This window comes from Falco punctatus, assembly GCF_963210335.1.
Source record: "Falco punctatus genome assembly, chromosome: 1".
Classification (NCBI taxonomy): domain Eukaryota; kingdom Metazoa; phylum Chordata; class Aves; order Falconiformes; family Falconidae; genus Falco; species Falco punctatus.
In genome coordinates, this window is record NC_137580.1 from 4,748,349 (window position 1) to 4,774,349 (window position 26,001).

The 26,001-nt window shown below is 38.5% G+C and overlaps 1 protein-coding gene and 1 long non-coding RNA gene across 6 annotated transcripts; one reads left to right on the forward strand and one right to left on the reverse strand.

Moving 5' to 3' along the window:
- The first annotated feature begins 228 nt into the window (after positions 1-228).
- Positions 229-14,579, forward strand: CFAP96 (cilia and flagella associated protein 96). 5 transcript variants are annotated; one of them, XM_080373792.1, is made up of 8 exons: positions 229-1,397; positions 2,048-2,234; positions 3,852-4,071; positions 7,666-7,803; positions 7,892-7,967; positions 9,181-9,360; positions 11,325-11,497; positions 13,325-14,579. In XM_080373792.1, the coding sequence occupies exons 2-8, from the start codon at positions 2,138-2,140 to the stop codon at positions 13,371-13,373; spliced, it is 933 nt and encodes a 310-aa protein (XP_080229918.1). In that variant the 5' UTR covers positions 229-1,397; positions 2,048-2,137; the 3' UTR covers positions 13,374-14,579. The 5 variants fall into 5 exon arrangements, with proteins under 5 accessions (XP_080229918.1, XP_080229919.1, XP_080229920.1 ...); XM_080373793.1 differs by having other exon boundaries at positions 229-466; XM_080373794.1 differs by having other exon boundaries at positions 229-452.
- On the reverse strand, positions 2,228-7,659 carry LOC308058272. The gene is made up of 3 exons (XR_013925757.1): positions 4,102-7,659; positions 3,894-4,002; positions 2,228-3,629 (listed from the first exon to the last, which is right to left on the reverse strand). It is a non-coding gene; the product is annotated as an uncharacterized lncRNA (long non-coding RNA).
- Positions 14,580-26,001: the final 11,422 nt, after the last annotated feature.

Here is a 26,001-nt window from a genome sequence, read left to right on the forward strand (position 1 = left end):
CGGGGAGCGGGGGAGTGGGGGAGCGGGGGAGCGGGGGGGCGGGACCCGCGAGGCTTTCCCGTCTCCTGGCAACCGGCGGTAACAGCGGGCGGGTGGCGGCCTGGGCCTCTCCTCGCCGTCCCGCCGCCGCCCTGCGGCTCGTCCGCCCCTCTCGGCGCGGAGCCCGTTCCTGTGCGTGAGGTACCGGCCCCGGCAAGGCGGTGCCGCGCAGGCCCCGCTTGACTCACCGACCCCGCGCTGCCCTGAGGAGCGCGGAGCTGCGGGCTCCTTGGCGTGGGCGGCCCTGGCTGTGCTTAATCCAGTTTACGCGGTATCGGCGCTCTGTGGAAAAACACAGCTATTCCCTCAGCTGTCCTTCAGATTGCCTGGGAGACGCTCCGGAGTCGTGCTGCCTCGCCCTGCCGCTGCTTCAGGGCTTTCAAGGCTCGTCCGTCTTGTCACGTCTCAGTCAGGTCGAGCTGCTGAGGTCCAGGAATCCTTTCCGTTCATCCCTTTATCAGCCATCTTTGCTTTATGCTGTAGAATTTAACTCTAGGCCTGTTTATTGCCGATAAATTATTCCTGTCCTCGCCAGTAATGCCAGTTTGCCTCGCAACAGCGAAGCCTTGTTTTCTTCCAAGGGCCGGTTCTCTGTCATGTCTTCCTTCGGTGCTATCTCCTTACCGACGTCTAGATCTACTGCTAACCAAACAACAGTACTGTTTAATCAGATGAAGCAACAAATGCATTTTACACCACGGGAACCCCTACGCGTTGCAAAAAAAAACCCAAAAAACCCAACAAAAAACCAAGATAGCTTCAAACTTTTTAAAACCTGCATGCTGTCAGTCCTGTGTGCTGAGCATAAGCAATGTGTGGCTAGCCCATCATACACAACGCTCCAGCATATTATTTCTTACAGTAAAAATGTATAAAATCTATGTTACTATCTAGATTTTCACTGCTGTGCTGCTGCTGCTTTTCTGCTCTGCGCCCACATGCCAGATACAGTTGATGTGTGATCCTGACCTTTCAGACTTCTCTGCTGCCTGCGTTATTTTCGTTATTTTCGTTACTGTCTTCCATCTTGCCTTTGCCCATAGTTAATACCCACATGGGACCTGATCTACATTGTCTTTGATCTGTATTCCACCCTAATTTCTTAACTCCCCTGCTCGCTTTTGAGCTGTATGAGCACAGATACTTCAGTTATTTGCATATTCTTGATATTTTGGGATAATTCTTATATTTCATGACTTAAGAAACAGCTTTCCTAACATTAACTGATTTCTTCTACCTTAATTTCTGTTCCTGGTGAATTTACCATATATTTATATCTTCTTCCTCAAGGCAGTTCTTCCTCTAGCTGATTCCAATTTCCATCTCTACTGGTTTTCACTCTGGGAATCAGATCCCTGGTAATTGTAGCGCTGAGTCTGCTCTCTGTTCAGGCTCTTAAGTTCCTTACACTTGTTGGCTAGGCATTTTCTTTAGTTCTGGCAGATTCCAATGATGAGGGAAAACTTAACATTTAATGTAAATCATTTGCATTGAAACCAAGAAGAAATGGGAGATATTTACCATGACCAGGCCTGGGATTAGTTAGAAGGCTTCCAAAACTACTTTTATGTTTTACCCCAGATTTGTCCATTTACTATCCTTCTATACCATTATTAGAAAGTGACTGAAAACCGTCGCTGGAGATAACCCACGAGATGAAGAAGGAGGCTGTTTGGCATGTTTTATTACTAGCTCTTAATGCCACCAAAACGTCTTGTCTTAGTACTCTGAAGATACCTGTTATAAATTTTGACCCAAATCATGTAAATTCAGTAAGAGTTGCACCAGCTGTACTACAAATACATTTGATTTGCTCTCTCTGCTCATGTTCTGAGTTTGTTTAGCAGAGGGGATACAATGGTGTCTAAATCTGCCACATAGTCCATTTGTCCTATAAGCACCAGAGATGTCAACCGTATTGTAGATTACTTTCTTCAGATTACATTTATTGCTTATATTTTTAACCAAAACATCTTGCATTTTACTTATATAAACTTTGTGTTTATAGGTGTAAACTGCTTATAGTTTTCGCAGTAGAGCAAATAAACAAGGATACTTCAACCCGTTTAGTGCAGTTCACTGTCACACAGATCCAGCCATGCCTGCAGAAAAGAAAAGTGATATGGAGAGGATTGGCCTCTTCAGTGAAATGAGTTATGTTACCATTGGAGATAAATATACATCACATTATATGCGTAAGTACATTTAATTTGAATTGCTGTTTAGTGATAGGGACCACCTCTAGTATCCATGTACTTTCAAAATCACTATTTTCTGATGTTTTTTTTTTTTCCTCATTAGAGGCAACTGCGTTTTCATGTATATTCTTTGCTCAGTTCTGTATTATGAAGAGAAAGCCTTGATATGTTGGAAAGAGTATACTGAAGAAAGGAAAAATCCAGTGAAATGGAAAAATATGTATATATAATAGACTGATACATTTTTTTAGTGTATACCTTTCTTTTTAATATTAATTATCTGCATGGTACCAGTATTTTACTGGTATTGTGAAAAAAAAATATCTTTCCTGTGCTTTTTCAACTGGTTTTCTGTTATTGACAATTGCCATTATTTTTAAACTAGTGTTGCAATTTCTTTTTCTGTTCTGATCTGACGCACATGTGTGAGATTCCCCATCCTGTCTTTTTAAAGAATATTCTCCTTTTCTGGTTGTTTAATGGGAATACGCATTGAGAAAGGTTGTTAAAGGAAAAATTCACACAGACGTGGGTACCACTAGGCTTGCTTTAATCACAACTCAGAGTTGGGCCACTGCCTCAGTGAGTGGCAGAGAACAAAGGGATACAGCACAGCTTATATACATTTATCAAATCTTTAGTCAATGTCCAAAGTTTTTAGAAGTTTCCTTTGGTCTTGTCAGTTCTGCGAATCCAGCACCTGACTCTGTCCCATTTGATCTGTTCGGTTCCAGTCTCTGCCTTGGTTTCAAGATCCTCCTTGGATCATGATCTTCTTTCTGCCTGCTTTAACTCTACACAATCCTTCAAGCACACTTAGTCTTTGAACAAGCAATTCCCATTCACATATACTAACATTTCTAAAAACACCTGTGTTTCTGAGAGCACCTGTGTATACAAACTGATCATCTGTTGTTTCTCTATTCTCCTACTGATTAACTTGACTAAGTTTTAAACCAGCCTTGGATTAGGGCTATACAAGGGCCAAGGCCTGGTTCTGCCATTTAGCAGCTTCAGCACTGCAGATTTCTGAATTTAAAATACATTTTCTTTAACAACGGTAATTTTTGTAATTAGTAAGGTTACAGAGGTTAATCCTTGGTAGCTGCTTTGAAGTGGTAATGCAAAGTAATCCTGGCTTCTCAATACAAACATTTCTGCTGTGGTGTTGTGTCAGTGATGAACATGTCCACCAGAACCCTGGCTGGTACACTTCCACCGCTTCTGTGGTGCTGGGGATCCAAGACGCAACTGGAGGCACTCTAACTTTTCCTACCTGGTCTGTAATCAGTGGGAGAGTTGTTCCTCTGAAGTACTAACTTGTAGTATATATGAATAGGCATCGGCTCTGGCTCTGAATTGTAGTCTGGAGTAACCAGTCTCTCTCATTGCCTGTAAAGCAAGTGCAGGCGTTAGAAAACTAAAACCAGGTGCTGTGAATACCTTCTCATAGCATTGTTTTTCAGATACAATCATTTACATGCATGATTTACAAGTTAAACGCTCTACAGTACATTATTTGAGCCATTTAGATCCAGATCTTAATTTTTTATATGTAGGCTAAGAGAAGCACTAACATTGAACAGTTATGTATTGTTATTACATTTTTAAAAGGCCCTTTTAATGAAGCTGCGAGCAAGAAGAGACAGATGTTACCTGGGGGAACCAAAGCATTTTCAGCTCTGCAGACAGGTTATTTTGAGCCTCAGTTTGTGAGGATTTTCAATGGTGAAGCTTACTCAGATCCTGTTCAGCTGAGGAGACGCTACAGAATGGCAGAATCAAAGAAAAATTTGGGCAAAGCTTTCCTTCCCAGTAATGGAGACAAATTGCCGTAAGTGTTGTGAAAATGTTTTAAATTGACCTTTTTTCTTTTCTGTACACTGAAGATATTTTCACAGGTTATTTCTTATAAAACCTGTAATGAGAATACAATATTGTTTCATACAACGTAGCGTTAGTCAGTACCGTGTGAAGAATTTTGAGCAGCAGCACAGGGAAGGCTGAACACAGGTAGAAATCAGGTCCTGATGCTTGGCCTTAACTACTGGGTTTTGCTGTAATCAGTTTCCTTACCCTTGAGCTTTTTTATTTTCAATGGAAATTAAGATGGCTATGGGAAAAAGGTGCGGATAATTAAAAAATGAAGATTTCTTTTTAATTTGAGGAGGAAATCTGTTGGAACTTATTAGATACAATGTCTTCACCCTTCCATTTCTAGGTCTCCCAAAATAGAGGTGGCATATATATTGCATTGTAGGAAAAGGGGCCATTATCCAGGTGCAATGTTTTCCTCCCAGCGAATCCATATCCATTATCTTTTTAGTAGAAAAAATAACAATTGTCCTATAGGATGATCAGAAGATGTTACAGAGCTGAGGAGTATGTGCAGAATATTAAAATAAATGCATCTTTGCTATTTGTGCAACATATTGCATGACAAAATGACACCAATGCAACTATTATTATTCATGTGTAAGACTATTATTATTCACATGTGAAAAACAGTTAGAGCCTGGTTACTCATTTATAACTGTACAGTCTTGTTTTGTTCTTGTTGATGCAATAAGAGACAGGAGGATTCAGTCTGTGTACAGGGCCTAGTTCTTACAGTCTTATGGTTATATTTAGTTATATCTTTCTGCTACTTTGCTTTTGGAAAGCTTGAAGTGTAACCTCTTCTTTATTTTATATATATGTATTTTAGGATGCAAGGATTAGCTGTGTTCTGTTGTACGTTACAGGAACATCTTGGCTTTTAACAGGAATGTAAGACATGTTGTATAGGCTTTCTGTTGGATATACATGTGCTATTTCTGATGGGACAGTGTTTTTGCTAATTGACTACATACCAAGCAAAAATGAATTCCAAATCAAATATACGAATACATGCAATTTATTGTATTACGCTATAAGGAAAAATAGCATGCAATATGACAAAAGGAAACAGTCCTAGTTATTATTCACAATATGATAAAGGAGCAATAGGAGCGAAGCACCAAATCATTATTGCAGAGCGTTACAGAGACTGAGAAAAGGACACATCACCAACTACCACCTTAACATCATCCAGGCCCACACTTCGGCTGGGAAGCCCCGCTGCAGCCGGCACCAGGAGTCTCTCGGTAACTGGGAAAGTTCCTACGTGGTGTGTCCACCCATAGGTGAGGCTGCTGTCCAGTCCTGGAGCTTGCCTGCCTTTACACTCAGTGAAAAACAAAAATAGTTTACACACCTAGTGTATGTAAACTTTTAAGTTTAGGTGAAGTGCAGGCGTGCGCTGTCTCATGGCTGGTAAGCTTCACACACACCAGGGATGTTGGCCCAATGCCCAAGCGAGGTGGAGTTATCGTCATGACACAGCTGCACACAGTATTTACTGTTTGGATGGTCCTGCTCACATCTTGCTTGTTCAGGGGGCTCAGGACAAACACCACCTGCTCATTAAAGTTGTCTTAGAGCTCCCTGAGCTCACTGTCCAGGTGAAGCAATCACTAATTAAAGACAAAGACTTTTTCATAAGCAGCAATCAATTTAAGAAATTTTAACCACAGACAATGTGTGAGCCCTTGTTCAAAATTTTCTTTCAACTACAACTTGACTTTATAGTAACCAAATTATTTATAAGGGTTTGACTGTTAGAAACACCTAGGCACTGATTTCAAATCCACGTCAGTCAGTGAGAGTCCTGTTCACTTACTTTCTGTGTTCTGAGTCCAACAGTGGGACTCTTGCTTATAATAAACATCTGCTAAGGTGCTGTCTTCTGTGTACTAGATCCACAAATGCATTTTCTGGCTGTGTGTGGGTGCAGCAGCTCATGCTCTTATTCTTGTTGTAAGACTATTGAATCCTTCTAGACATGAACTTTAGGAAATGTTCTTTATTGTCTTTATCATCCCCTAAATCTGTACTGGCAGAATAGTACAAAGCAGAGGCTGGGAAAGTGGTTAGGTTGTCTTTTAATGGAATCCTCAAGCAATTATAGAGAGCAATTATTTGTTTCTTACATCCAAAACTGACTCCCATCATAACCAAGGAACTAGTGCTGAGCTCTGTTGCTGTTCACTGAATTGTTATTCTTGGCTGCCTGAATGATAAGCAGCTCTTGGGGATCTTTCCTTTATGTTGGAGCCACACGTGGTGTTGGCTGCAAGTGGAAAGGTTGCGAAGATTTCATACTCTGAAGATGTGACTGAAGCCTGGACCTTTCTTTTCTTCATGTGTCTGTTCTCTGTTATTTTGTTACTGGCCTATAAAAATCTTTTTTAATAAAATTCACACAGAAGTGATATTTAAAGAATATGAAATAAAGCACTTAAGAGGTAGGAAACCTCAAGGTAAAGGTTGTTCATTGTCAGTTTGCCTATTTTTTTCTATATATGGGGTTATGAAGTCCTTAGATAAAGGGAAAGTAACGAACAGGCAGGTTAGCATTCTGTGCAAAGATGACAACTGTTATCTTGGCATCCTAATCCTGTCAGTATTCATTAACAGCCCTTTTCAGCAGAAACTCATTGAGACACTTTACTCTCTCCCCACAGTAATTACAGACAGTACAGGCAAAGCAGATTATCTTGGCTATCTGGAGTAGTTGGCAGATCTCATACAGTAGCCTGTGCTTATTTTTTTCTGTTCGGTTTTGGGATGTGGGGACAGAGGGTTGGTTGGGGTTTTTTTTTGGACCACTGTAGCAGCTGCTTAGTGGACCAAATTGCCATTCAGCTATTTCCTTAGTTTTTCTTGGTCCTTTTCTCCTTTAGTGCCTGTATGATCATGTACTTTGAGCATGTCATACACTTGTCAGCAAATACTGATTTTCAAGTTGTTCTTTTTTAAAAAAGGTCTTTGTGAATTCCTGCAGCTTTGTAGGCAGAGGTATTTCTCCTAAATGAGCTGTGCCTCCTTTTACTTTCCTGTTGTGACACAGCAGAAAGTTAACTGTTCCCAACATCACCCCCCCTTCACAAATCTTTAAAACTGGTACCCCACACTGCCTGCCACTCCATTATCATACCAACACTAACCTGCTGTTCTCTGTAAACTCGTGGGAAAGACTGTCCTCTTGTCATCCAGCATCAAGTCCAACCTATTCGTCTGCATCTCTGTTTGTGAAACTGTCTCTGCCAATGTTACTTAACCTTGTTGGCGCAAAATTAAAACAACCTCTATTAAGCATATTTTTACTATTAAGATACCCTGAAACTTCATCTCTTCTGCCATCTTGTTTCTTTTTTGTCCATAACCTTGTGCACAGAATTGCTATAGGAGTAGATCCATGGACAGTGGATCTGAGCTGATTTTATCTCTAACCATTGAGGTGTAGATATTGTTTGGGTGTTTTCTTACTGTCATTTTAGCATACTAGGTATGGAAAGCCTGAAATATTTGCAAGACATTAATCAATGTGTTCATTTGCTGTTTTTAGATGCGGACTTGGCAGCTTTTATGGAACCATAGGAGGTTCATATACATACTTCAGTCCACAGCTGAAAGCCAAAGAAAGATACATTCCTCCTAGGAAGAATTTTTATACTAATCCAGGAAAGAAAGGAACTGGATATGGGTAACTTCACAATATTGCTTCTTGAAGAGTATTTTATTAAATGTTTCTTGAGTTTTGAACACCTAAGTAATTAATTTTGTTTTTACAGTTACGCAAACCTTACCATAGGTGAACAATATCCACATGAACCTGATGGGTATGAAGTAGAAAGAATAAATGCAAAGGTAAAACTGTTTGTCTTTATTATCTATTAGTATTATGATTATTTATTACAATTTACATGAAATTTTTGTTCCCTGAGGTGTTTCCTTTATCTTGAAAACACTAATGTTTATTTACAAAAGGAAGGAAGGAAAAAAAAATGAATGACCATCCTGTATAAAAAAGATTTAGGTATTGTTCATTTATTATTTTTCCTTTGAGACATCTGGCAGTATTCCCCACAAGTTCTACCATTCAGGATTTGACCTTGTTTTATATGGAGACCTTAAGCTACAATGCAGTAATGACAAAACAATGCCAATATCAAGAACAATAGTACTTCCATGTTGTCAGAAGAATGGGCCCTCATTATCCTAGATGCTATATAAAAAAAACCCTGCTTCTTTTTTCATCTAAGTTCGTAAATCTAAGAAAACTCGTAAATTTGCTTTCACTGATTTTAGTTATTGTGTGTATTTTTATCATATGGAGTGAAAAATGGCAGCAGAAGGACATTTTCTGCTCTAGGGTAAGAACAAGATTAGAAGAAAAAAATCAGCTACCTGTTGAGACAAATTCAGAGTCAAAACTAAGCATCCAGTGCAGAAAATGAGAAGAACAGAGGAAAGAGGGATGTGGGATTATTTCCACTGGATAGAAAAAAAGGAATTTGCTCTGAGACATTAGCATGCATTACCAGTGATACTGTATTGCTGATGGTACATTTTATGCTTGTTTTTTAATTGTTCATAATGTTTTAACCTGTTTTGGTTTAAAATTGGATCTGGGAAGAAGAGTCAATATCTCCCATGGTACAAAGAACCAATTCTTGGAGAAGCTCAGCTTAGTAAGGTGCTCACCATCTGGGGAATGTAGTGGCCAGGGTTCGCAAGAGTAGGCAGCTGGGTTGCATGCAGGCAGAATTTTCAAGCATGTATGTGTGCATTTACGCCCAAGATACAGTTAAACAATACTGTTAAACACATCTTAAATGGACACTGCTTTTTCTGACATCTTCCTACCATACTTTCATAGTGATTGTTCTACTTCCTAGTCAGTGAATCTATGCTCTATTATACATGGTGAGTATATAAAATACCTTGATCATCAAACAAGAGCAAAGAAAGTTAGAGTGAACATTTCCCAAGACTATTTTTAATGCTTTCCATTTTTTTCTTAGGATAACATACAGTAAAAATCCTCAGGATTGTTTCTTTTAAAGTATTTGTTTTACAGAAAGCACAAGAGGAACATAAACGGCTTGTTAAAGGAGGGCCTTTCAAATTAAAACTGTATCCCCAGGAATATTTTGATGTGAATCCCTATTTTAATGACAAACCTTTGCCACCTGTGAAGAAACCACCTCAAAAGAAGCCGATTGTACCACCTTTCAAACCAAGTTCTCCTGCTAAAAAGGTTAGTTTGTCTTATAGCTACTGAAGACAAAAGATAAATACTCAGATATTTCCTGGTAAAAGCTTTGCTTGCAGTACGTAAAGTATAAAGAAATGTCTGGTTTTGCTGTTAATTTCTTATTTTTCTTACAAAAGTTATTATTCCATTTACTTTTTTTTTTTTCTTTTCCAATTCACAAAGCAGTGAGATCTTGTTTGACTCAACAACAAGTGCTAACCAGCTCCAGGTTACCTGAAAAGTCTTTCTCTTTAAAATCTGCCTAGTGCTGTTAACATACAGTTAACTGACTGCATACACCACAAAAGGATACGAAGTGGAAGGTTATGCGATAAATGACAGTAAGACTAGATTATTGTAGCAAAATGAAATGCTGTCCTATTTTAGCCTCTGTCAGTCACTCATAATTTTTGAACCTGCTAATTACTCTCAGCCTGTATAGACAAGCATCTAAAAGATAATTCCTGAAAGTGTCATGGGAATGGGTAGCTAGAAGGGGCAGAAAAACTCGGTTAGTCCTTCTGCTCAGGGAAAGGCTGCAGAATAAACTCCGGAGTTACCTGTTGCTTGTCTATCAGCAGGCACAAATTTGGAATCTGCTTGTGAATTTACCCGCTCTCCAGTAGTTAGGAGAAAAGGAGGAAAAGGTTGGGAAGAAATATATGCAGAAGGGCTTAGAGGGCATAAGAAATAAAGCCTGGAGTTAGCATTAAGGATATATAGGAATGTAGTTCATTAGTTCCAGTTGCGTTGTGTCATTATTTCTTAAAACCTAAACTGGTATTTTTCCATTCTATTTCCATCTTGATACATTTTTTTGAGATACTAAATGTGTGCCATTCATCTTAGGTGAAACCTTAATTTCACTTTGAAATGTGTTCAAGATGCATAAATACCTCTCTCTTAAATGACTCCCTTAATCTGTCACTTTTCAGCTGTTCATTTTGGAGTTCCATTGCAAGAAATTTAATGCTGCCCTCTGCTAACCACTGTTTTCCTATTATTATGCCCTTCACCCTTGACTTATTTGACTGACATTGATTCATATGAGGAAGGTGATGACAGCAAAGAAGATATGACTATTCAGAAAGAGACAGCAAAAATGCTTGCACACAACTAATTGTGTTAGGCATTTGGCCTCGTAGATGAGGCAGTGGAGGTCTTTCAGAATGGAAATCTATTCAGAAAAGTTAGCTGCTAGGAAGTCAGCACCTCGTCTGGCTGACAGTGCTGGTGATCCTGCTCCAGGCTTCCCATCCTTCACACCACGTATGCTTTCCCCGTATATTTAAATTATGTGTACTTCCCAAGCTACTGCACACTTTCCCTCTCTGCTATATAAATTCTTATGGGAAAAATGGCTTTATTGTTGATTGAATCGCTTACTGTTGCACTTTTCAGGAACGCAGCCTCAGCAGACTGTGGGGTTTAGCTGTACCAGGGGATTGCAAAGAATTAATCAGGTTTCTATGTATTTTTAAACTAAAATTTGCCACTCTTACAGTACTAGTGGACGTAACGTTCTGGGAAAAGCCAGTGCTGTATTTATATGTATATGTCAGAAAGCAAATTGATTATAATGCCCGAGCCTTACTGTATGTAACAATCCCACACCAGTACTGGACATGGAAATATGCTAGTAAACTAATAGTGACATAGGAATTCCCTTTTTTTGCCACAACATAGCTCGTTTTAGTGAGTTATGGTTTTACTTTTTCTGTCACATTTTTAAGATCCTTTCCTCAAAATCCAGACTTATGAAAGAACATTTAAAACTAAAAAGTCATCAAAATAATGACTAAAATTTTCCTTAAAGTTTCCATTGCAAATTTAAAGAATATCTGTTTTTTGGTTTTTATATAATATGATGCAGTCTGCTATTCAGTATGCTTATTTGCTTTTGCATGAAAAATATTTTCATTAATTATATTGTAGATTGGCACTTTGAGAAGTTATTTTATTTTCAGTCAGGGGGCATGAAAGGAGGCACATTTGATCCTTACCCAAGCCATTCTGCTGACCCTTATGTAATTGAAAAATCTAAGGCTGTCAAAACTAATAAAGAACGACGGATTTTTCATCCTCCTCCTGGACCAAAAAGCAGACCTGTGACAAGCATAATAACTTTAAATGTCACAAGGTAAGCTCCTTTAATCTGAGTTTGTGTTTCATGTATGCTGTCTACCAAAAGCCACTAGCACAGCTGTTCATTACATTTAGCTGTCTAAAATAATTGAATAAATGCAGGAATGCATTATTAACAAAAGGATAAGCGGTGTATAAGTAACTTGGCTTTCCAAATTTATTCCTACTCTCTCCTGTGAATTCAGGTTACTTTATAAGGCTCTACGTATCATAGAGACCTTCAAAATCATGCTATAGAGATGTCACTGAAAAATAATTATTTTTTATTCTTTTCTGACTTGATAAATGTAGAAAGACCAGGAACGTTCCTCTTAAAAACAAAGTCTGTTTTCGTTTTCCCTTGTTTTTGGAATAATATTGACTCCCTCTGCTGGCAAACATAACATTAGGTAATCTAAGCTTGTGAAGCTTCTGGGACAATGACACTGAAATTGGATTCCTAACTAAAAACCTGTACTGTGCAATGTTTGTAGATTTATAGTACACACTGCATGTATATAGGTAGATAAGCACATAATTCTTTATTTTTTTACCTTATCAAGGTATAACCCTTAGATTTAAACAGATTTGTTTTCTAGTTTTGGCTCTGTTGTAATCCAAGCAGAAAATCAAGACTGTAGTTATTTAGAGGAATCACTTTCAAATGCAGACTTCTAAGATTGCACGTAGAACAGTTAGGCATACTAGTTTGCATGTTCCGTGAATATAGTGAGGTATTTTAGAAATACTTGATTAAAATTTGAAAAACTGTCTTAGAGGAATCTGTTTCACATTTGTGATTTGTCTTTTACATATCATATGTGAATTCTAAGAAATACACCTCCCTTATTCACCCACTGCTCTTCTGTTTCCTTTATTTCACCACGTATTGGCATTTGCATAATCACTTTTAAAATGGCAGGGATAGTTCGAAGTTTTTATTTACACTGACAAGGCAGGACCAGAAGCTACGTATTACTCCACATTGCTTTTCATTACTAACGGAAAGTAAGAAAGAATTGAAAGTAACTTTTTGGTACACCAAAAAGCATGGTAACTGCCAACGCTGATGTAAGAAAGTACAACCTTTCATGTACGCAGTGGCGTTTTTAAACTAGTAAAAGGGAAAAACAATGTTATATTGGTCTGAGTAGCCTTCTAATTGGTGTAATTATTTGTATTATTGTTTTATCAACAGAATAAAAATTAATGTTCCCAAATGAAATGTTTTTATTGGAAAAGAACCCTGACTGTATGTGAAGTAGGTTTCAGAATTGAAAGGGGGAGACTGATTGTGAAGAATCTCTTAAGTGTTCACAAATACAGTTACGGTGGACTCATTAAAAATATTTGTAAAGAGAAAAATTTCACATATCCAACAGAAATTCCACAGAGAGAAATTAAAACTAGTATTTAAAATTCTATACTACTATTTCCCTCCTAAGAATTTTAAAGAACTTACTTATTTTTCATTTGTTATTCCTAGGTTTAATAGAATGAGAATTGTGAACTGAATTTATTGTGTGAAGCTCATAGTTTTTAAGAAATGTGGCAATCATTTTTCAAATTGTCTGCTTTCCCACTGAATTACAGTTCTTTATATACTTCCCAACTGAAAGCTTATCTTCTATTTGGACTGTAATCCTGTAGTTGGATTTGCTAGTGTAGATTCCTGCTGTTGGGCAGTGCATTATTGAAAGAAACTTGACTTCATGAGGATTCAAGTCATTAAATCTAATTACAGGACAGGGTGCCACAGTTTTTAATTTTTACAAAAGGTCTTGTGATTTGTACAGTGATATTTTACACAAATCTTATAAATTTCTCTTCATTTACATTTCAGGTCATTAAATGTAAAGAACTACAAGACTGCACAGCTGAGATCTTACTAGGTACAAACAGCAAAAAGAAGGGTGCGCTTCTTAGACTAAACGGTTAACAAGGCAAACAAAAATGTGAAAAATGGAATTCAAGTATAGAGGGCAATTCAATCTGTTTAATGATTGAGAATGCAATCTTTTGTTTCTAAATATAAAGCTATAATAAATAATTTAAGATAATTTATTTATTCAGTCCAAGTTTGTATTTTTATTTATATTTTCATCTTATTGCTAGGCTGGACTTTTGAAATTTACTTTTAGAAAACATACTTTCTAATGAGTAATTTGGATTGCAATTTGACTATATATTGCAGTGGGAGAAATTGCATATATTTTAAAGTGAGTATCAGTGTATGCATTAACCAAGTTAGTTATGTGGCCCACAGTGAAACTAAAGTCATCATTTCCCTTTAGTAGAATTACAACTTGTACTGTATTTCAACTATGATTTTTTAAAGAATTGTCTGAAAATTGTAAGATTTTTAGGTTTTATGACCTTCTCAAAATGACCAATATCAAGCATTGATCAAAACCAGACCACAAGCAGGCTGTTAGGAAGAGTCACCTCTATTTACCGGCATCTGTTACTGCTCTTCCTCAATTTCCTGACAAATGTAAGTGCTGCTATGTTCTCCAAGAACAGCTTAATTTCACTTTGTGTACGTGGAAGGTTCCTAACAAATCTGATCTGTCTTTCAAACTAGCTTCTTCTCAGATGGAACTGTGACCTTAAATGTACGCTTTACCTCCATCTTAATAATTTTTGTCAGGTTTTTGTACGTGGTCCAATAAATTTGTTCATGCAAATCAAAGCTGATTTATTATAAAAATAAAAAAATACTCAGCACTTATTTATCCAAATTATTACACGCAGACGAAATTTCTTTATTATTTTTTATTAAAGTTTTGTCATATCACTCTAGAATATTTATGAAATAGTATCCTTACTGCTGTTCACAGGATAATAGCTTGTTAAAGAAATTCCAGACTGGATCTCACATTTCCTGGCATCAATGAAAATAAAAATAAACCCAAGAATTGGTGGTCAGGTCTTCCAGCATATGTTGAAGCATAAAACCGCTTACCTTGAGATCAACAGGACCCAACAATATTTGAAAATATCAATTTACAGGGATTTTGATGATTTCTTTATCCAAAGACTTATCACAGAATTCCTTCTTTCTTTGTTTATACCTTGTATTATATAACGATACTGGTGCTGACCTTAGGTACCTTAGTGTCATCCTCGTAGAGAATATCGAGCACCCATGTTGCTCACTTGTGAAGTCACAGCACTGTTCTGTACTTACTTCTAACTCCTGTTCTGGTGTAGTACAGCTGATGAAGGCTGCACTGAAGTTTTTCTTTATGTCCTTCTGTCTCTTTTTGTAATTCTTCCACTTCTATTTTCTGCTGTATTTCAATACTCTTTTCATTCAGTAACGAGATGAAAATACTGAAAGCTGATTAAAAGATACGGAGCTTAATTTTAAAACAAACAACAAACCAGTCCAGCTTGTTTGAGATGTTAGGGTATGTGGACTAGCCATCATGGGAGCCAATAACTTCACCTGCCAAGTCCCCCCCCGAAAATGTGTGGTCCCACGGACCTCACACCCAATTCTAGGTAGGGCCTCAGTATGCTGTTTTAATACAAATTATAATTGTGTCCCTTTGGCTTCTTAGCAGTACCTTTGACTGTGATGGCAGTATTTAGAACTTTCTTGAGTTTTATTACCCAGTTATCTAAGGTAAGAAGGACATTAGACATTACTTACATTGTTTTCATAGTAACAGCTTCCCTACATCGTTACAGTATTGATATAGCCAGTTATCTTTATAACTGATTCTGGCCACAATTTAATAGTTACAATCTGAAGCAACTTCATGATTTTGCAAGCGTTAAATGCAAATAAACACCCAAATATCTACTCGATAGCCCACGTATTTACCATTTTAATGTTCTTACTGACTTCGGGTGTGCACTGCAAAATTGTGGCATAATACTATTACCTATCTCCAGTAGAATACTGCAACAATCTTTTGAACATTTTTTACAGGAAAAAGCATTAAGAACCAGACTTAGATCTTTAATGTAGTTTTTAGTCATTCTACTATATGTATTACTCACTATACAAAAACATGCTCTATTACACTTACAGTCTTATATTGTAAACCAGATAAATAATTGTTCATTTGCTGCAACCTGTCTTTATGGGTTATTGGAGAAACAGGAAGAAATCAGTTCTTTTATGTCTCTGAAGAGATTATGCCCTTTATTGGCCAGGAGCTTGTACACCTAGTGTTGTACTAATAGGGAAGTGAAGATAAATAATTACCTCTACGTCTGTTCTGGAAACACCAATAACTAATTACATGGGTTTACTTTCCTGATTTATTAAGGAGTGAGTAAAAAAAGAAGTTTCTAAAAAAGTAGCCCTAATAGTGTTGTAGAAACACTGCATACAGGCAGCTTCAACTTTACAGAATATCATATACAGTATTTTTGAGAAATTCTTCCTCCCCATGGTCCCTAGGCTGAGAAAATTGGAGAGATTTTAATCTAAATCTAAATCTAAATCTAAATCTAAATGATTGGAATAAATTCATGCAGTGATTGTATTCAAGAGGGTAATTTTTGCACCTTTCATAGTTACGTCCATGTTCTCTGAATATGTTGACACTGAAAATGTTAAAATTAATGTTTTAACTAAGAAGCTTTCTAAGTCCGTATCTAGTATAAAAGAGATAAAGGGTACCTTGTGTTGGTTAAACATAGACCAGAATGAGATGTCATCTAAAACATATGTAAACATAGTTTAAACTTAATTTAGGGGTTCTTGCAGAAATAACCAGTGAAATGTTGTGGCATGTACTAAGCTGTTCAGCTAGAAGGTTGTTAAGATTCCCTTCTGACTCTGAAATCCTAGGGACTGAATTCTATCTCCTATAAACTGTCACAGTTCCATTAAATTTCTTTATACTACATAGAGTGTGTAAAGATCTGCTTTTGTGAATGTGTGAAAGTCAGCCAAGTATCAACAAAACAGGCAGTTCTTTTTAGAACATTACAAAACCATGGAAATGACTGGACATCAGAATTGTAAATGTTTTACAAAAGAAAACGGTTTACTACAATATATGTGAAGCAATAAACTGTTGTAGATTATCAGGTATTACCTGGAAAAGAAAATCAGCTAATACGATACTGCAAAATAAAGCTCATACATTGTGAATCCTATTCCAAAGCTTTATACTTAGAACAGAGATTTCTGTACAAATTCTAGTGTAATATTCAGAGTACCAGTTATATTGCATGGTAGCAGTACCACGGTACCTGGTAACCAGGTTTCCTTTGCCCACAGACTAGAGCTGTAGCTTGGCATCCGAGGTAAATATAATCCTTATGCAAATGGTGGAATTCAAGGTGTAATACATCTCTCATTTTCAGTAATCCACAGGAGATTTTCTAATAGTAAGCATTCTTCAGTCAGTTTTCTAATGTGACTTTCATATATGGAAGTGTCTTGTCTATATTCCCACATTTCCTTCTTAAGTAACTGATTTTCCTCCGTGACATTTGTTAGTGCTGTTGATAACCTCTTGCATTCTCCTTTTGCACTGGTCAAGTTAGACTTTACAAGATCAATATCTGCTTTTGCATTTCTGATTTCAGTCGTTGATTTCTTTTCTGTATGAGCTTTTCCTGACTGGAGTTTCTTAAAGTCCTTCTGCAGCATCTGTTTAGTATAACATTCCTGCAGGGTCATTTAAAGGTTAAGTTTTTTTGCTTCCAGTGTTAGCACTAGCCAAAGATATATTTGCATTAACCGAAGATGTGTTTGCATTAACTGAAGATGAGTTTCCAGTTCAGATTTTGCTGTGTTTTCTTTTATTTCTTGCATTTCAGTCTGATTTCTTTCAAGCTCTTGAAGGCTTTCAGGCTCCTGAAAGCTTTCAGTCTCTAGGGAACTATTTTCTTTTGTAAACCCCTGGGATATTTCTATCTTAATCTTTTTATTTGTTTCTTTTAACTTGAAGCATTCCCTTAGCAAGAACTTTAGGATTATACCAAGCCTCTCTCTTTCACAGGTAACAGCACTCATCTCTTCTTTTACTTTCTGGTTCCTAATGTAAAAGTCATGTTTTGTGACATACAGTATCTGTATTGAATGTTGGTTTCCATTACTGAGTTGATTTCTCTCTTCCTCAAGGATGTTTTTCTGGTTTTGGAGTTCTTTGCATTTGCTTAAGAAGTTCTTTGCTTCCTTAATACGTTCCTTGTTATCTTCTTGTGATTTAACCAACTGGATTTGCACACTTCTGTTTTCTTCAGCTAAATTCTTGATTTGTGTATTACATTATATTTTTTCTTTCAAAGACTCTATGGTAACATTAAGAATTTCCACTTTGTTCTTGAGAGAGAAATTTTCATGTGGAAGATCATGTACTGTTTTTTGCAGATGCTCAGGATTTTTCAGGGACTTTTGCAATGCTTCAATTTTGCCATTGTATCGGGAGGCTACTTTGATTTTGCTGAACTTCTGATTTCCTGGCCTTAGTAATGTTTGATTTAAAGTGGTCTGTTGTTGTTTTTCTTTTTTTAGTTGCTCTTTGTTATCAACTATTAGTAGCTTATTTTTCACCATTTCAGGAAAAGAACCTGGATTCTGTCACCTTCACTGTAATTGATTCGAAATTCTTTATGTACATTTTTGCTTTGAGATTCTGCTTTTTCACTGTATACTGTTGTAGAGGAACCACTCCATCGATTGGCACGTTTGGAGTCTTTACAAAATTCTTGATCAAAATGTAGGCAATTTTCTTTAACTGAAACTAACCCAATATGTGATTCATCTAAAGAGGTCACCATTTCTTCACTTATCTTTTAAGTTATTTAATTTTTCTTTGGATAAAAAGCTAGATTTTTCTGTAGTATCTGCTAACAGATCCAGATCATTATGAACTGACTTCTGAAATTCTTGTTTCAGCAGCTTGGTAGGATAGTTACTATTGTCTATTTTACGAAATTCTTTCCAAACTTTGGGAAAAGGTACATGATGTTTAGATTCACTCAAAATGGCCTTCTCATAGGCAGCATTCAGCGTTTCTGTCTCCAAATCAGTGCCAGTTAGCATATATCCATGTTTATGTTCATTTTTTCTTGCAAGTATTCTGTTGTTTCCAAACAAACTTTCTGAATTTTCAACCTTTTCAGTTGCCATAGTTTTAAGCGAAATCCTGTGTGGAATATTTATATCACTGACAGCATTTCCAATATTGGAATTTACTTCCACATGCTCTTCTGAGCAGGGCTGTCGATCATGTTGAACTTTTCCCTTAGAAGACAGTGATTCAGGATTCACCATCAGCTACCCCACAAAATAAAAACCAAAAGTAAAAAACTTGTCATGTTGTAAAAATTGTGAAGCATTGCAGTACTAGAAACATAAGACAAATAAATTGTTACGAAAGCCACTTATCAATCAAGACTTGTACAGTTTCCCTCTGCCAATGCCTTTTATCCATTAAAAGAATCTAAACAATTATTGTACACCCCATTTCATTGATTACTGGGCTTTGGAGCAGGCACAAAATACCAGGTGTCCTAAATTGATTAAGTATATTTCCAGCAGAGGAGAGATGACTTGAGGAGACTGTAGTTTGTCTCTGTTTTTGTCATCCCAGTCCCTATGAAATAAGGGCTAACTGGAGTTCACACTAAATATAGACATAAAAAGTAGGGTTTATGCAGCTTTTGATAGGAGAGGGACAAAATGTATTCCCTGCCCACATTTCTCTCTCTTCTCTCCTTGACTGTCTGCCCTGTCTCCCTATACGCTTTGCATTGTATTCTGTGCCCACTGAAAATAATCCAAATTAATTGAGGAAGATCAGGTTACAGTTTTACCTGTGCAAAGCAAAAGTGAGTTTTAATCATAATGGGTGGGAGGGAATAGTTTATGCAATTATGGCTAAAGTTCTCCTACCCAGAAAAAGGTCAGGAAGATGATACGGTTGTTTTTTAGGTTTTTGTTTAATCCAGAATACCCCTTGGATTCTTTATCAAAAAACCATGTTACTCTCAAAACCCAAGATCCAGCTAAAAAACAACTGGTTTGTAGGTAAAAACTGTTGAACAGACCAGAAATGCATCCCTTGGTGTGCAAGTCATCAGAATCTTGTCTGAACTACATAGTGGAGCTTTCATTTCAAATATATTTTTATTTAGTATCTCACGGGTTTTAGGCAGTACCTGAAAAAGATTGAGATTGTTCACAGAAAACTTAAATGTAGAAATATTTCATTTTCCAAAACCATCCTATTACTCAAGAATTTCTTCCTTAGGAAGGACAGAGCCAGAGGGAAGTGGCATGTAGGAATATGGAATTGTCTATAAACAGCAAACTTTAAAGCTAAATGTCCTTTCAGCACCAGCTATTCAGCTTTTATATAAAGAACCAGATAAAACAATGGCAGAAAAGGTGGCTTAGCATCTTGTCAAATGTGGTGGCTTGCAACTATAGAACAGGTTCTGCTGACAGTGACATAATGTGGAATTAACTTCTTTGAAAATAACAAAGCTTCTTTGAGTTTACAGTGATATAAATGAGAGAAGGATCTAGTCCTTCCTTCCTCCTCCCCCAGTTTTGTTTTTCCTGTTTTTCTGAGGTTTTAAAAAATCGTTAATAAGCCCCCAAATAATACTGTGACTAAGAAAGGGTAAGAAGAAGTGATATTATCAGCTGTTTTAAGATGGAAAGAAGATTAAATGTATGCTTAAAGTACACAATAGTCAACAGATTTAAAAACACAGATCTAAAAGTATCTAAAAATGCAGCAGGAGGCTTTTGTATTTTAAGGGTGTTTGTGTTCTTTGTTTGTCGTGTTAATATTCTCCAGACTATGTTGCCGAAATGTCTGAAATAATTCCAGCTATTGCTGAAGAATCTAAAATGTATAAAATAAATATCAGAAAATTGCTTGGTAGTTTGGTTGGTTGTGGTGGTTGGTTTTTGGTTGGATTGTTTGTGGGTTTTTTAATATTGAGCGGAGTTAGGATATTTTCTCAGTTGAAATTATGTTTCTTTTCCAGTTCCAAGGCAGTTTGCGCCCAGCCTGAGTCAACAGTTCATCAAATGCTTCTTTCACTATTCAATAGTTGTTTAGAAACTTAGTCACACTACTGGAAGGATTTCAGCCTAGTTCTTCACAGACAGTTGCTCACGTTACAGAGAGCACTCTCACATCTGACACTACTTTGGATCTTTGTCTTTGCCGTGAGACCAAATGTGCTTCTGTTAGAATTCATACTTTAGTTCCAAAAATCATCTTTCTAGTTTAGACTGTGGCATACTGGTCAGACAACATAAGGAAGCTGGACTGTCTCTTGGATTACTAAAGGGGAACCCTAGTATTCTGCATTAACAGAATTAACATCGGCTAAGCTCTAATGACTTAGAAGTGCTTTAAAATAAATAGTGCAAATTCTTTACATATATCAAAGGAGTTTTCTCTGAATGAATCAGTTCTTAGGTCACAAGAATTCAGAAGCTTAGTGAAAAATCTCAGGTAAGGGAATGAGCATGTGCATAGAACAAGATTTGTCTAGCTTTCTGTGAGTGCTGCTTTGGAAGAAGATTCCCCAAAATGTGAAGGAGGAAGAAAAGAGGCAGGCAGAGAACTACCGTACATCATATACCTGAGTTATGCAACTATACTGATGCCAAAGCCCAAATGCACTTTGCTAGTCATTATTCAAGTGGAAATTGTAGTTCCAAGTACTTTCAGAATAATTCAGCAAGTCTGATTTCCTACTAAAAACATCAACAAAGAGTGACAGCCCCTATTGTCTGGTCCTAGCCCTGCACACAGTTAGAAGTATCTTGAAACGATCAATCACTGTGTTTACATCCGTATCAAGCACTCCTCATTTGCCGAGCAATGTAAAAAAGACTTGCTTTAGAGGTCTGTGATTACCGGGATTTAATGCTTCACCCCAGCAGCTGCTGGAGCAAGGCACCTGTAGTGAGTAGCTGGCCCATGCCACTCTTGCGAAGCCTGGTGCAGGCCAGTTTGTTGGCCGGTGTTTTGGCACTAGATGCGTCTCTGCGCTGGGATAAATGCACCATATGGAAATCCTGCGAGCTACAGGGCTCCCTACACCCAGACACCCTGCTCCCGTCCGCAGTCAGAACCAAACGGGCTTCCTTCCAGCGCTGCTTGTGGGGCAGCTGGGCCTTCTGCTCCCGCTGCGTGTGATTACCTGCGGATAAGAGGGACGCTTCTACCATTAGCAGAGGGGGACGTTGCCAGGAGAAGCGATTTCAGGTATAACAAGGGAAAACTGAGGGAACTCAGCGCGGCCCGACGAAGGACATAGCTGCTCGTTTCTCCCGCCGGGACGGAGCAGGGCGGCCGGCCCCGGGAGGGCTCGGGGGGGGCAGCCCCGGCTCCCGCCACCAGCGGGCGGCTCCAGCACCCGTACGTCGGGGGCCTGCTGTCACCCGCGGGGGCCGGCCCCGGGGCAAGGCGGGGTAGCCCTGCATGCCGGCGCCCTGCCGCTGCCTCCGCCGGGGGCTCCGGGCCCGCCCCATACCAGGCCCCCCCGAGGCGCAGGGCGGGCACAGCGCAGCGGCCGGTTCCCCCCTGCACCGAGGCGCGCCCCGCTCCGCCACAGCGACACCGCGGGGCGCCCCCCGCCGCCGCCGCCGCACTCCCCGCCGGCAGCCGGGCCAGCCGCCCGCCGCTGCCTGCCCAGGCGGCCCGCACAGCCCGCCGGGTGGCGGAGGGAGGCCGGGAAGCCAGTGCCCGCGGGCGGCTGCCCTTCGCCCCGAAATGGCGGGAGCCCCCCCTCGCTGAGGGGCCGGCCCTGGCCGCCCCGCGGGGATCTCCCGCCTGTGGTGGTGGCCGGGGCTGCGGGCGCTTGGGAGGGCTTTGTGTTGGGTGTTTTTTTTTTTTTTTTTTTGGAGCTTTTTGTCGCGTAGACCTCCGTGTGTTGTCACTCAGGGTGAGCTTGCTCTGTAGCTAGGCACAGCTGTGATACCTTTTTGTCATTTACATTTTAAAAGTACTGTTCTGCCACATGTTGTTTAAATTTAAACAGATTGCGTGAGCCTAGTTGCAGCCTGCCAGGAAAAAGACCTCAAAACAAACCACCACAAAAACCTCACAGAAAGAAGTTTCCCTACCAAAATATTTGGAGCTCCTAAAACATACATGAACAGTATTTATTGTTAGTGTGTTCTGTGCTGGAAGGGCAAGCGCAGAGCTTCGCTCTGAGGAGCCCACAGCGGCGTGAGGGGGCTGCCAGGCTCCGCACACAGCCAGGCCTCAGGCGAACAGCCCAGGCGCAGGCCGCTAGGCCCCATCCTTGTAACGCACCTGTAAGGCTGACCTGCTTGGGAAACTTTTCCTCTGGCTGCCACAGCAGCTGCTGACACACGTCCCCGAGTGGTGCTACTGAAGGTAAAGTGCTTTTTCTAACTTTAATTTAGAGCTGTCTCAGGCTTTTAACTTAAAGCTTCAATAACAGTTCATGAGTGGAAGCGGTATATTTTTTTAGATGCGCTATTGCATAAAAGCTAAAGATCTGGTGAGATTTGTCGGTAAAGGAACAAATTCAACCTCAACCATTTATTTCACATTTAAATTGTACGTAGTTATTCCTTTCAACGTTTTTTTTTTTAAATATAGAGGGAGAAAGTGGATGAAATCTATGATATAATTGGTGGGATACGCTGAAGAAATTGACATTTTTTAGTATTCAGTCATGAGGCTTGTCATTCAGTGCTTACGCTGAAGGTTTACACATGTGCTTATACCATCCGAAAATTGTAGTCCCATGGACTGACAAAGACATCAATAATGGTATACTTGAACATCATTCTGGAAAGATAGTTTGCGATTATGTAGACAAGAGTTAAGTTAGGATCATGACTCTCAGTCCTTAAGAATGGCATAGCTGTAATATTCAAGGATTTCAGGGTCTCCAAATAGTTCTAACATGTTTTTGCAGAAGTACAAAGTTAGTGAAACCCCTTTCCACCTGTTGCTGGACAGCTGAAGAGTTTAGTGACTGGAATTAGTCCAGAAGTATTACACAACACCAACAAACATAAATCTTATATTTAGCTACTTACTTACCAACCCAGAAATATTTTTTTTCTTTTCATTTTTGTGGCATCATAAGGGGGAAAATAAGTTTTGGCCTATGTTTGCAATCCATAATGAATAGAATATAAAATCTGTCACTGTAATGTGTCCCTCATTTACAATTTTTTTGGACCCTGTTCTAATGTTAGTGACAATGTTGTCTCCTGAGGTGTCTCTTCAGTACTCTTCTGTGAACTAGAATTGGAACTTTTTACTGGGAGTCATTGATGGAGAAATTTTCCTTTAAAGTTTTGGGAATGCCTTTCTAACAGCTAATGTTTTTGATTTTTGAATTGGGATTTCAGCTTCTCCTTAAGCTGCGCTAGTAAATCAAGTATGACTTTTTTTTTTTTTTTTTTTTTTTTTACATTGTGCTGTTTTGTCAAAGATAACTTAGAAAATGTTTGTAAGTTGTAAAAGACCATATTGTACCGTGAAAGATCTGGAAGACAGCAGAAGGCTTTGCTGCCAACCAGTGTAAGAAGAATAATAATGAACTAGTGATGCAAGAAAAATTCACCATTTGAATAAATGTAAAAATAATTTTCAGGCTAAGCCCCTTCATGATGTTGGTATAAGCCATCCAAATCGTGGAAATTTCTTAGAATATTGCCTTTTCAGTGAAGACAGAATCATTGAGACCACTGAGTTCTGCCACTGGTAAGTGTAGGAACTGACATATGCAACACATCAAGTTGGTATTACCAGGAGTCTGTGTGAATTTCAGTCAGGGAAAGAGGAAATCCTGTGGCATACTACCAGTTTAAAGACCAAAGAAGGGTTCTAAATAATTAAACTATAAATCTACCCTGAGAAATAACATTTACTTGGAAGTTTCTTCATGGTATTCTGCTGCCTGTTTGCGCCATCAGGGTGGGCGCTACAGAGACTGTTCTTAATATATCTGCATTGTGATCTTCCTGGATTCCTGAAAAGCCAGTAATAACAGTGAGGGCAACAACAAAAGCCTTCTGGAGTTGTCAGCTCCTGCTCACAGTTAAATGAACAAGATCAGCTGTCTGAAAATAAGACAGCTTCCTAAATAGGGAGAAATGTCTAATCCCAAATTTGAGACAAACTGAGAATGGGTATGGAAGTCTTGGCCTGAAAACATATGGAAGTCTTGGCCTGAAAACAATATAATCATTGTAAAATTCTGATGTACTTGTTTATCTGAAACAAGACCAGTACCTTGTTTTGTTTAGAAACAAACTATTGTGCACATCATTTTATATAAACACGTGTCTGGAAACTGACCCATGAGAGGCCCTCTGTATTTCTGCAGCAGGAAAACCAGTGAAAAATAGAAGAATGTTCTTTTTGCATTTCTTATGCAATGTACAGGAGAATTTTCCAGTGCAGAAAGAAATGCCAAGAAAGTTAAAACACTGCACAAAATCACAGAAAACAACAGTGGGTCATTAGGCAATTAGCTGCAAATGAAGAGTTGATTTAGCCAGTTTGAGTTCTGTGTTAGCAGTCAGTGGAAATGTAGTTAGCTGTCCTTTCTTCTCTCATGAGCTCTTTTACGTAATGGTTGCCTGTTGTTAAGATGAAGACTCATCTAAATTGCAGCTCCAATGCAACAGGCTTCTTAATTAAAAACACCCAAAAATGTTCACAAGAGTTGTAGAGGGAAAAGAAAATGAAACCCAAGGACAGGAGCAGATAAAATAGAGCAGCATCTGAAAATTGCCAGAAGCATAACAGTGAGTGGGTGAAATTCAGGAAGCACTGACAAGTAAAATGAGGAAAGGAGTAGTCGGGATTCTGAGGAAACAGGATTTGTTTAGCAGTGTGCAGTTACCTGAGTAAGAACAAGGCTATTAGTTATGAGATTTTATTACTAAGTTTAAGGAATAACTGTTTTTAGTGAGAAAAATCCCACTTCCACAATGTATAATTTTTTATGACATTTAAAATACGAAGATATTTATGAAGCATTCTTAAAAATTTTCAGGCTTGGAAGAGCTGATAGAATCCATAATTCAACCTCAAATTGTAATGGTCATCAGAGAGTAAAAAATGGGGGAAAAGCCTGGTAGAAGAAGTCTAAAGTTCACTTTAAAGGTGATATTTTGGAATTTGCTAGGCTTCATAAATTAAAATTATTGGTAATTTATGAGATTGCAACCTTGGGAAAGAAAACAGAAAAGAAAATCTGCTGAAACATGCAGGGCAAAGTAGAGTAAAAATTATGAGGAGATGATATGATACAAGCAGTTACATTGTAGGGAAGAGCTAGGCATGCACTTAATGGAAGTAAATAAACAAATGCAGTGGCCAGTTGTAATGTACAAGAGCAAAAACCTTCTTGACAAAGCCAGCAAACAGGGACAGTACAACCCTATAACGGAACAATGTACAGCACCTTGTGCAATGAAGAGTATTTCAAAGGAAACTTTCAAGGCCTCTCAGCTGCCCATGTTCTCCCGTAACTTGAGACATGGAGGCTCTTCAGAGAGCTTGCCAGACCAGAACTTCT